This window comes from Ambystoma mexicanum, chromosome 10, assembly GCF_040938575.1.
Source record: "Ambystoma mexicanum isolate Mex_15411 chromosome 10, UKY_AmexF1_1, whole genome shotgun sequence".
NCBI lineage: Eukaryota > Metazoa > Chordata > Amphibia > Caudata > Ambystomatidae > Ambystoma > Ambystoma mexicanum.
Window position 1 is genome coordinate 1,018,865,688 of NC_090932.1, and position 12,184 is coordinate 1,018,877,871.

The 12,184-nt window shown below is 49.8% G+C and overlaps 1 protein-coding gene across 1 annotated transcript in view; it reads right to left on the reverse strand.

Annotated features, from left to right (window-relative positions):
* LOC138491944 (matrix metalloproteinase-23-like) overlaps positions 1 to 3,585 on the reverse strand; it is a 214,425-nt gene extending 210,840 nt beyond the window's left edge. Inside the window, exon 1 of the mRNA XM_069618826.1 lies at positions 2,281 to 3,585. Within this exon, the coding sequence (XP_069474927.1) occupies positions 2,281 to 2,574 (294 nt within the window). The 5' untranslated portion in view covers positions 2,575 to 3,585. The remainder of the gene's footprint in view (positions 1 to 2,280) is intronic.
* Positions 3,586 to 12,184: the final 8,599 nt, after the last annotated feature.

Sequence of the window (12,184 nt, forward strand, 5' to 3'; positions counted from 1 at the left end):
ACCACTGGAGACAGTGAGCTTCTGGGGGAAGGAGAGGAAAGGAAGAATACCTCTGAGGAGGTGCAGTTGGTAGTTTGACTTCTTGGAGACGTCGGAGATGTGGAGTCAAAGATGACCCCGAGGTTCTTAGCCTCACAGGTGGGAGCAGGAAGAGGGCCAAGGGAGGCCGGCCAGAGAGTGACAGGAAAGGAGGGTGCAGGTGTGCCAATAAGGAGAATCTCCGTCTTACTGGCATTAAGGGGGGAGCAGGGGATGGTTGGTCCAGAGATAGTGAAGGAGTGTAACTTTGGTAGACAGAGGGGGCCAGGGAATAGTGAAGGAGTGTGAAAATTGTAGACAGAAAGGGGCAGGGCGTAGTGAAGTAGGGTGACTGTTGTAGCTAGAGGGGGCAGGGAAGGATGAGTTCAGAGATAGAGAAGGAGAGTGACAGTTGTAGGCAGAGGGTGAGGGGGCAGGGGATGGTATGCCCAGTGATAGGGAAGGAGTGTGACTGTTGTAGGCAGAGGGTGAGAGGTCAGGGGATGGTAGGCCCAGTGATAGTGGAGTGTGACTGTTGTGGACAGAGGGGGCAGGGGATGGTAGGCCCAGTGATAGTGAAGGAGTGTGACTGTTGTGGACAGAGGGGGCAGGGGATGGTAGGCCCAGTGATAGTGAAGGAGTGTGACTGTTGTGGACAGAGGGGGCAGGGGATGGTAGGCCCAGTGATAGTGAAGGAGAGTGACAGTTGTAGGCAGTGGGTGAGGGGGCAGGGGATGGTAGGCCCAGTGATAGAGAAGGAGTGTCACAGTTGTAGATAGAGGAGGGGGCAGGGGATGGTGGGTCCAGAGATAGTGAAGGGGTCTGACTGTTGCAGACAGCGCTGCCAAGCCACGGAAACCCACAGGCACATAGAAAATGCCGACACACGCACTCGTAGGGACATATGCAATCATATGATCAGATGGTCCACACAAGTAACACACAAGTAACACACAACCCTGCACCAATGCACAGAGGAAGATACGCACACACGCAAGTACACAGAGAAACACATAATATACAAAGGCAGAAAGCCACACACATGCAGAGTTGGAGGCCCCGAGATAAAATCACAGGCACATACAAAAACACGCTTGTATTTTCACAAAAGCACAACCAAAGATGCCGATATTATTCAAAACACGTGGTGGTATACGTGGTGGTATAAAAAGACAAATGCACACCCACACACGTTCACACAGAGACATACAAACACACACATAGATTAACCTAAATGCAAATACACACAGGTTCACATATACAAACCCACCAAATAAACTCGCATGCAAACAGAAATGGAGAAACAGATCTGTAGGCAGGGCCTGGTTACTGCACACACCAACACAACATCAAAGCTATCTTGCACTCTCCCACTAGCCTCTCTCCATTAACCAAACCCAGCTGCCCTTTTATAGATCCGCCAGAGCGGAGGCCACGCAAACAGAGACCTCTATAAAACAAACACATGTGTTGCGTAGCAATTTCTGACAACAGCCACAGATAAACACAGAACACAACCACGCTCCGAGGGACGCAATCGATAAAACACATTCACACACAATTATGTACAGGCACAGACGCACAGAAGAACACACAGGGACACAGAGAGACGGACCAGTACTGGCCATACTGCCCACTTGCAATTAGTTGTCTCTAATGTATGTATGTCCACGTATGCACTGTCCCCGGGGACTGTACCATGTACTCCCCTCCACAACCTGGCTAGAATGTCCCTCAAACTCACCCCATTGTAAGAAGCTCACCGAGTCTTGGATTTAGTCCAACAGTTGGCAGCGGACCAACATATCGTAGAGGGGCTTCTAAACCCTTGCCAGGGCTGGCCAAGCTTTCCTGAAAAGAGCTGCACTGCACGGGGCAGTGTTGCACTTCTCAGCCAGGCTGCGGGGCTTTAATTCGACAATACTTGCAGCTCTGGGCAGGGCTGCTCTACTGTTCATGACACAATGCTTGCCTTTCTCAGCTGGGCTGCTATACCGTTCACGGGTTAGTGAGACTTCTGAGTAAGGCTGCTATGCTTCCAATAGGATTATACTCGGACTTTCTAAACAAGGCTGCTGTACATGTAACAGGACAGCGCCCGTCCTTCTCAGCAGGGCTGCTTAACCCGTACAGGGACAGTGCCAGCCCCTATCACCAGGCTGCAGCACTTTATTTAGGACAGGGTTGTCACCAGTGCTTTAAGTGGGATAAGAAATAGATATTGTTTCTCCATCACAAGCACGCTGAGGATACTGCACTTACCCCTGCAGCCGTGGAACCAGCACTGCCACTCTGCTGCCACATCCAGCCCGAGCCCAGACCAAGGAACAGCAGAACCAGGGCCAATGGACGGGTCCCACGCCTGCACCCTCGCTCCTCTGATCTCCTCAGGACTCCGCACCTTGGTCCCTCCTCCATCCCCTGCTGGACTTCAGGCCCACACTTCGGCCCTTCCACAGCCATGCTCTGCTCAGTCCTCCACAGCCATCCTTCGCCCTCTGCTCCCTTCTGCAGACACGGTGTGGGCCGGGATCCTGGCCTCATCTTCCCAGTCATAGAGGGCAACGTGCTCGCTTAAAGCTGCCTTGCAGGCCTCGCCCTCCCTCTCCAATGCACAGTTGAGGTCCAGACCCCTGTGCACGGCTTGCTCGGTCAGTGGGCCTTTGCACACCTGGTACTGCCTCTGGCTCTGTCCTCACGTTGCCAGGTGACAGAGGCTATGCACACCTGGCGGGGTCACTAGACCTGTCCAAACTTGCAGGTCACTGGGCCGTTAACAAATGGTGTGGTGAATGGGCCTGGACGCGCACTGGTTCCTCTGCATATGGCAGAATCACTGTCTCTGTCCACACCTTGCAGTGGCAGTGGGCCTCAGTGCAGCGGGCAGGCACACTGGTCCATCCACATCTGGAAAGGTCAATGGGCTGGAGCACACGTGGCAGGGTCACTGGTCCATCCACATCGGCAGGGTCAATGGGCTTGGGCACGCATGGCAGGTCCACTGGTCCATCCACATCTGGCATGGTCAATGGGCTTGGGCACACATGGCAGGGTCACTGGTCCCTCCTCATCTGGCAGGGTCACTGGGCCTAAATTCACCATGCAGGCTCACTGGTCCATCCACATTTGGCAGCGTCAGCTGGCTTGGGCACACTTGGCAGGGTCACTGGTCCATCCACATCTGGCAGTGCCATTCCGCCTGTCGGCACCTGGCAGGGTCAGTGGACAACAGCGCACCTTGCACAATCAATGTGCATGTCCACACCTGGCGAGATCGCGACATAACGCGGGAAGACGGGAACTCCGGTGCCCCAGCCGCTGCAGGGACCGCATGAACGCTACTCGGAGAAGGGAGCACAGAAGGAACAGGTCAGACCTGGAACGGCGTCTCGAAAGCCGGCCCGAATCTATCTCTTTGGAGCAGGAGCTGTGTCTTGGCAGCAGGAACATGGGTACTATGGCTCGGCCACGCCCCCACAGCAGCAACGCTGGCTACTGCTCTGTGTCTAGCACCGAGAGCCGGATCCTCTGCCTCCCTGGGTCCGCGAGATATCAGTTCCATGCGTGAGGAGGAGATCTGAGGGAGAGGAGGGCTCACTTAAGTGAAGCCTCGTGCACAGCACAGAGATGTGCTTTGTCAGCTCTCCGGCAGCCCATGCATGCCCCTCTTCGCACAGCACTGAGATCTTGACCTTGTCAAAGAGGACAAACCTGCCTGTGGAAAGTTCAACAGAGACCCCTACCCCCTCCCCCAGATCCCCTCCCTGGCCCCTCCACTGCCACATTCATGAACTCCCCCCTCCCCCGGCTCCCCGAATGAGGAGTAAAAGTAATGATTGCAGCTATTATACCCCTGCAGCTCGCGAATATGAGCCAGCCCACACCCCTCCTACTAGCTCTCTGTTTCGCTTAACTCTTTTAACTTTCCCTCCAAGGACCTTCTGTCCTCCCATTTATAAGAAACTAGCAAAAGTATGCGTTCTCTAGGCATGATAACACTCATCAATTGCTGAAATGCAATGATCCTATAGGTCCTGTTCTGCCTCACCCTAGCGTGGTACAGTTTGATGCGGTGCATTGCGGTGCAAATATCTTGGAAACCGGGCATCCCAGGCCCTTGAAACGTGTTTTTCAAGGTCTCATAGGGATCTTGAGTTTTGTTCCTCGTGTAGGGACCAGTTGAGAAACTACATTTTTTGTTTCTCTTCCTGGTGAACATGGTTTACAGCTTCGTCGGCAGGCACCATCTTGCAAAAATCCTCTGGAAAAGTAATTTCACCTGATGCAGCAAAAATGTGGAAACTTCTGGAATGCTATCTGCCTTCATCTGCTCAGGTCCATTCGTCTTTCATACATTTTTTGTTTCCTTTCCCGGTGGACATAGTTTACAGCTTTGTTGGCAGGCCACAAAGCCACACACACATTTTGACTTGTGTTGAAATCCGGAGAAAGGGGTGGGGTGTTCAGATTTCATGTAGCCAGTAATGTCCGGATGGGACGGTCCTAACAGGTAACTATGCACAATTTGGTGCAGATTGGTGGAACAGTGTGGAATTGTATAAGGAGCAACGCTTTGCCAAGCTACAAACCCACATACACATTTGGACTTTTGCAGATATTGGGGTAAAGGGGAGGGGTGTCCAAATGTCATGTAGCCAGTAATGTCCGGACTGTCCTAACAGGTAACTATGCACAATTTGGTGCAGATTGATGAAAGTGTGGAATTGTATAAGGAACAACACTTCGTGCCAAGCCACAAACCCACACAGAACTTTTGACATATATATATTGATAGATGTCAATGTCCACAAATCCTCCGGGCGGGCGGGGAGGGGGGCTGCATCCATGGTGGTGGCACACTAGTGTTGGGGCATGTGTTGTAGAGCGTGCGTATAAGGCAATGCACTGAGCCGCATGTTGTGTCCTGTCTGAGACTTTATCAGCACTTTTCAGCACTCACCAGGTGCTGCACTGCATGTGGGTCACCTAACCTTCCTGGCCTGGCCCAGGTCTAGAGGGGCTAATCCACTGGGGATTGTGTGCCCAGCATCAGGCTGTAATCAAGAACACACAGAGACTGAATTACTATCAGCCAGAGACTCCACGCTTGTGTGGGTGTATTTATTAGGTGTGGTGACACATGAGTAGCTGTCAGGGAGCGGTGCCTACTCGAGACACCACACTCAGTAAACACTGGAGCACAAATCACTCTTACAGCTGTTCTTCTTTCCACTAAAACATTCTAATACCCCATCAGTGTCTTTCTTGAGATCACTCACACACATAGTGCTTGAAATTTACCAAAGGTCTGGTGTTTATCTTGGGATGTCGTAGGACTGTCTCTTTTGTCTTTCTGTATCACCTTGTCAGTCCGTGGGGAAGTGTCTTCCTGCATCTCCTGGCGATTCCCTGACCCAAACATGTGGGAAGCGATATACTGGCAGACTCTACATTTATCATAATTGAATTCTTGGGTAGATGTTTCAAATGGGACGAATCACAGGTAATGGATAACAACCCTCTGTTTGCGATAATCATGCCTCTTTCCTGAGCTGTGACTCGCATGGGGGATGGGTGGAAAGAAAGCGCAAACTTGTTTTGAGGTCTGGAGTTCTTGACAAGAACTTAATCACTGACATCAATTACATCTATGGTAGGTTAACGCCCCACTCCTCCTGCCCTCGGTCTCATTACACTTCCCCCTCTTGTCTAAATATGCTTCATTGTCCAAGGTAGAGGCTCGCAATCCCAAGCCCGTGGGTATCATGGTCCTCGGCAATCTACTCATCAGCACTGCTACAGGCGCAGCACAGGTCACCACATGTGGGGTGGAGCACTATTCCCTCAAGAATTGATAGATGGCACTCTCCATATCTACCTGGCCCTCCACTGCGATCCGCTCTGTCTTATTCAGCAGTCTCATGAATCGATCCGCATCGCTGCTAGCTCGCTTCTGGCACAGTGTGATCCTCCGGTGATGTACCGCTAGCTCCTCCAAAATGCTTTCCTATCCAAACTGTGGATAGGGGGTCCATTGTCTATCTTGATCTCTTCAGGGGGACTGTGTGTCACAAAGATTATTTTCAAGCTTTGTGAATACCACCAATGCAGCTGTGGAGTCAACAATCTCTACTTCCGGGTAGTAGAATTAATCGACAACAACCAAGCTGTATTTTCCATTGGGTAGCGACCCAAAGCCTGCGCTCACTTTCTCCCAAGGTCACTCCCTCGGCACATTGACTGAAACATGGCTGTGGGCTCAGCAAACCCTGTCACCTGACACTGGATGCATCTTGAAATAATTGCCCTGACAGCCGGCTCCAGTCCCGGGAACCAGACTTTTTCTCTCAACCGAGGGTTGGTCTTACTGACTCCTTGCTGCCTGTGCAGGCCAGGACTTCTACTCTGTTGGTGAGCGAGGCAGGAATGATGATACAAGATCCTTGCAACAAAATACTGTCAGACGGAAAGGACAGTTCATCTCTCCTCCTGAATAGATTAGTGAGATGTCATTGAGCTGCCTCTTTCCTGTAGCGGTGCTCATGCAAAAAGGACTTCCATCGCCACGATGTCAGTGATGCCTTGACGGCTATGAAACATTTGTCATTCAGAGAGGATGCTCTAATATTAGACAGAGTCAGAGCCTTCGGAAGGCGGTATTCTGTGACCAAATTGACATGAGCTTCCAGCCCCAATGCAGCCCTTGACTCACCAACCGTCGCTGATCTCAGGCGACAGGAAAGAAAATCATTAGGATTGCTGGCCCCAAGCCGGTGCTCAATGGAGAAGTCATTTCTCGATAGTTGGAGGTGGGGGCATAGATGACCCATTAAATATCGTAATTAACAATTTGTGGCTAGTCAGAACCTTGAATTTCCTACCCTACAGGTAGACATTCAAATAATGGCAGCCCCTTAGGACAGCGATAGCCTCCTTCTCAATTTGCGAGTTCCTTGATTCTGGGGCTGTCAGTGGACTGCTCACAAAAGCAACAGGCAGAACCTCATCAAACACTATCCTCTTCATCAACATTGCACCAAGGTCATGAGGGCCGGCATCAACAATAATTTCAGTCAGCTTCAGTGGTCAAAGTATGACATGGTCGCATCATCCGCCAGTGCTTTTTAGTAGCTTCGAGTGTGTCCTGTTGAAGAAAACACCATTCCCAGGGTTCTGATACTCTCGTTAGTCATCACAACGATTCAGATATTGATGCCTGGTGAGGGATAAACGGTCCACAGTAGTTGTCCATACCAAGGAACCTGTATATTTCAGATTGGTTGCTTGCTGCAGTAGCTGGCTTAATGTCGTTTGTCTTTCTTTGCGTCTTCTAAGACACCTGATTGTCGAAGATGAATCCCAAGAATTCGAGGCTGTCTTTTAGGAATTCACATTTGTTGCAGTTTAGCCTGAGGCCATGCTCTTTTATTCTGCCTTGAGCCTCTCTCAATCGGGACATATGTTCACCATACAATGAGTTGAAGATAAAAATGTAATCGCTGACATTTATTACTCCTGGGATAACTTCAATGACTCCTCTGATCGTGCTCCGGAACACTTTGGCCACATATGAGACACCGAAGCTAAGGCGTCAATATGGGTGGAGTCTGACATGTGAAGAGAAGGTGGTAATATAACATGAATCTTTGTGGAGTGAGTCTGGTGGTATGTAGCCCTTAAGTCTAGTTTTGAGAAAAACTGTCACTCTTGTATGTCTGTAAGGAGGTCATCAATGTTTGGAGTTGGATGCCATTTAAGATTAATGGCCCTGTTCAAGAGGCGCAATCTACACAGATTCTAACTTCCTTTGGGTTCTTGGGCTTTCTGGAGACCACGATGGGTGGTAGCCACAGGCTAGTGCCACATGCTTTTTTTATGATCCCTGCCTCCTCCAGCTTGCGTAGCTCTTCTTGGACCTTGGGACAGAGGTGAAATGGGATTTGTCGGTGCTTGAGTGTAACAGGTTGGACTGTAGGCGAAATATGAAGTCTAACCTGGTGTGTGCACAAACACCATATCCCTTCCAAATGTCTCTGAATTCCTCCAGCAAGTATTCAACATCATCCGCATGAACTCGAAAGGGAACTTCATCAGATCCAGGTCTTCAGCTATACCACAACTTAGCACCATGGCCATGTCTGTGTCAGTAATGTAGGTCATAGCATTGGACAGGGTTTCATGCACGTAAATTGTATTGTGCTTTTCATGTTGACAGAGGCTCCAATGTGAATGATGGCTGGCATGAGGTTGCCCGCTATGCTGATCTGACACCTGGGCTGTTTTCTTTTGCCCGACTTCTTGTCTATGGCTGGGATCCAAAACACATCATGATCATCATCAGAGTCATCCGAGTCATTGCTTCTCGCTATGTCCACGTGGCGCACATTGGCCTGCTGTGGTCTTTGCTGCGGTGATGGTGGCAGAAACATGCCCGACTTGCACACATTAGCCAAGGGCCCTATTTGGCCACACTTGCTGCATTCTGCTCCCCACATAGGGCATTGTGCCCTGTGAGGAAGAAATCCACAGCAATAATAACAGGATTTGCTGGTCGAGGGTGTTTGTGTTCTTTGCCTTGGTCTTTGATTGGTGGATTGCGTTTACTCGCTCATCCTGCTCTTTTCTTGTCTTTTGCTTCTGGAATGCAGCTTCCATCTGTCCTGCCTTTACTTCTGGGGGCTCATGGGATCTACCTAGCTCCATAACATGCTGCAGTGGGATTCCTGGTTCCCTTAGTATTTGACACTCAGTTTGTTGAAGAGGCACCCGTGTATCATCTGGGACCTCACTTCATCAGTCTCATCTAGCAGCGTGCAAATCGAGGCTAACTGTCAGAGATGGCCATGACAAGCATCAGTTGTTTCCAGAGCCACTTGTCTAGCCCAGACATGGATTCTGTGCCTGCTGGGCGTAAAGACCCAAGCTACTCCTCACTGATGAGGCCGACACATGTTTCAGGATGCTTGTTGTCTTGTGCAGAAGGGATGTGACCAAGCAGTTTGGGCTGCAATGCCCATTTTAGGGTGGGACCAAGCCTGAGTTGCATATGGTCTTTCCCCTTTTGTGATGACTTGGCAGGTGAAGAATGATGGTCTGGAGGGTTTCCCAGACTTTGAGATGAATTCTAAACCTTCCAGCGATCACCCCTTTTGCTTTGTTATATTCACCCCGAGTGGGACGGGTATGCCCAGATGTGGGTTCTGTGCCTGCTGAGCCTAGAGACCAAAGCTACATCTCACTGAGGTCCAATAAGGCCGAAATATGTTTGAGAGCGCTTGTGGTCTCGTGCAGAAGGATATTACCAAGCAATTTGGGCTGGACTGCCCATTTGGGGTGGTATCAAGCCTGATTTGCATATGGTGTTTCCCTTTTTGTAATGGCTTGTAGGTGAAGAACGAGGGTCTGGAGGGTTGCATAGAGCAATGCCAGAGGTTAAGATGAATTCTAAACCTTCCAGCCATCACCCCTTTTGTTTTGCTATAGTCACCCCGAGTGGGACGGGCATGCCCAGACCTGGATCCCGTGCTTGCTGGGCCTAGAGACCCAAGCTACTCCTCACTGATGAGGCCTAACAGGGCCGAAATATTGTGGTATCATGCAGAAGGGATGTGACCAATAAGTTCGGGCTGGACTGCCCCTTTTGGGGTGAGACCAAGCTTGATTTGCATATGGCCTTTCTCCTTTTGTAAGGGCTTCGGAGGTGAGGACCGATGGTCTGGAGGGCTGCCCAGAGCAATGCCAGAGGTTAAGATTAATTCTAAACCTTCTAGCCATCACCCCTTTTGTTTTGCACTTGTGTAGCCTGCCTCAGTTGGAAACGCTCAAAATCCACATTGACTTGGGGGCTGAAGTATTCAGCCAACACCCTCTTGGCTTCCCTACATGATGCGCCGACAGGCTTTATTGTTTTAAATATCCAATGAACCGCTGGGCCTGCATAAAATAGAAGCACAGATTTCTTTTTTCCCCATCTGCCTCGAATTGCTTCATGGTATCAAAGTCAAGTCCTCTTCTTTCTGCCCACATGGGCACCTTTCTGCGCTCACCAGGTGCTGCACTTCAGCTGGGTCACCTTCCTGGCCTAGCCTAGGTCTGAAGAGCCTAATCCACTGGGGATTGTATTCCGAGCATCAGGCTGTAATCACACTTATGTAAAGAGTTCACACCCATAAGTTCTCCATTGATATATGTTTTGTTTTGTATGTTTTTTCTCTTTTAGTGGGTTGGAAAACAAAGTAACTTCTGAACATCCTATAAGGAGTTGGTATAAATATCACATCTATATTGTTCTCCCTGTCCTGAAGACGGCTACACTAGCAAAGACAGACAATTGGTGATTTTGCCTGATCTCACATTTTGCCCATAGCCGAAACATATGTCGACCATCACTACAGCTTGAATTTTCCAAAAAGCTTTCACTCTGACAAAGTGTTGTCTTCTGAACAATATTGCTCTGCTCCCTTGAAATGAAAAGATTTTTACCATGCAAAATACGCATGTGCATGTTCTAACTACACTTTTCATAAAATTGTGAGAAATGTTTTAAGTTGACATGGTACACTGAGGTTAATAATTTGATCCAAACCTTCTAAAAGAAGTGTGCCATGTGATTGTTACTATAATATAAAACATTTTTTTAGAGTGTTTTACAAAACTATGTGGTTTATTAACGTTTGAATTTTATAATTGATTTGGATAATCTTGGGTTTGCGTCTAAACATTTGTTGTCTTGTTGTGAACATGATACATTTTTCTGTGAAACATAGGGAATTGTTGAATCCATGCTTGTCATTACGACATTGATCTGTGAAGATATACGTACCGTAAAAGTATGAAGTCAAAAGACTGGGTAATCGCCTTTCCTGTTCTTCTTCTTTCACCTGTTCGAGAGCATCCAGCACCCATCTGTCAGTGGTCATAGTCTTCTATGTGCTGACCAACCTCGCCTGCCAGCCTCCCACTGGGGTGCACAAGCAGGGGCCCGACTCCACGGCTGGTTCAGGCCTGCTCTGGGGTCAAAGCTCTGCCTTGTGATCATCGCCAACGCTCTCCTCCGCTGCTTTATGCCTGTGAGCGACCTCTGTAAGCTTCTTCAGTCGTGGAGTGGGAAGGTTACCGATAAGGGGTGGCATATCCGTTGAAGGACCTGCTGGGCTTTCCTCTCGAGGAACGAAAGGACGACTGACATTGCTGCAGGGTACCCAGTGAACGTGCCTGTCTTGATAATTTGCCCAGACTTGTTGACGTGTTGCCAAATAGGTTCTCTCCATCAAATGGCATGTCCAACATTTTGGACTGAACCTCCGGTCTGAAGTTGGTGGCTTTTAGGCATCCCTGATGATGAAGAGACACTCTGGAACCTGGTGTCTTCGATGTCCACTGCCACTGTGATGGCGTGGTCCGAGGCCACTTCCTCCTCCTAGAACAGTGCCAGAGCTTCTACCTTGTCTTCAGGTAAGAAGTGCAAAATAGGGCCCAGTTTATACCATAGCTCCCGATCATAATGGGACAAAAGGGCCATGTCATAAGCGGCCTTAATGGTGCTGGCAGCAGTATAGATGATCATTTTCCTCATAGCGTCCAGCTTCTTCCCCTATTAGGCCGTTGGCACCACAGACGAGGACGACGGGTTCACAGAGGATTTCCTGGCTGTGACTGAGACCACAGAGTCAGGTGAAGGATGGGACCTCGGGCACTTGGTGGCTGAGTCCGGAACTCTGTATTTCTTCTCAAGCCTGTCCTGCTTGGATGGAGCGGAGCTCGTATTCATTAGGGCCAGGCCCTCATCCCAGATATCATCCAGCAAGGGGACGCACATGATGGCCTTCCGTCTGGACCGATGATGTTAGTAAAATAATCCTTCCTTTTTTGTCTCCTTGGGCACCAGTTGGAAAGGTTCTGAGGCCCTGGACATCATCGCGTGGAAGGAGCAGACCTTATCCAGCGGAGAGGCCCTGTGCGGTTCATCCACACCCACTGGTTCCCCATCAGCTGGTTCGAAGTCATTGGCTTCGTGGGTGGCCAGTCGCCGTAGCCAACGTATCCATGCCAGTGTGCGTGGCAGGATCCCCAGTCGGGGTCAAGTCCCGAGGTGGAGGCAGTGTCAGTGGTGTTGGTTGATGCTTTGGACCAGCAGGGTCCTTTGACCTGCGCTTGTGCTGGGAAG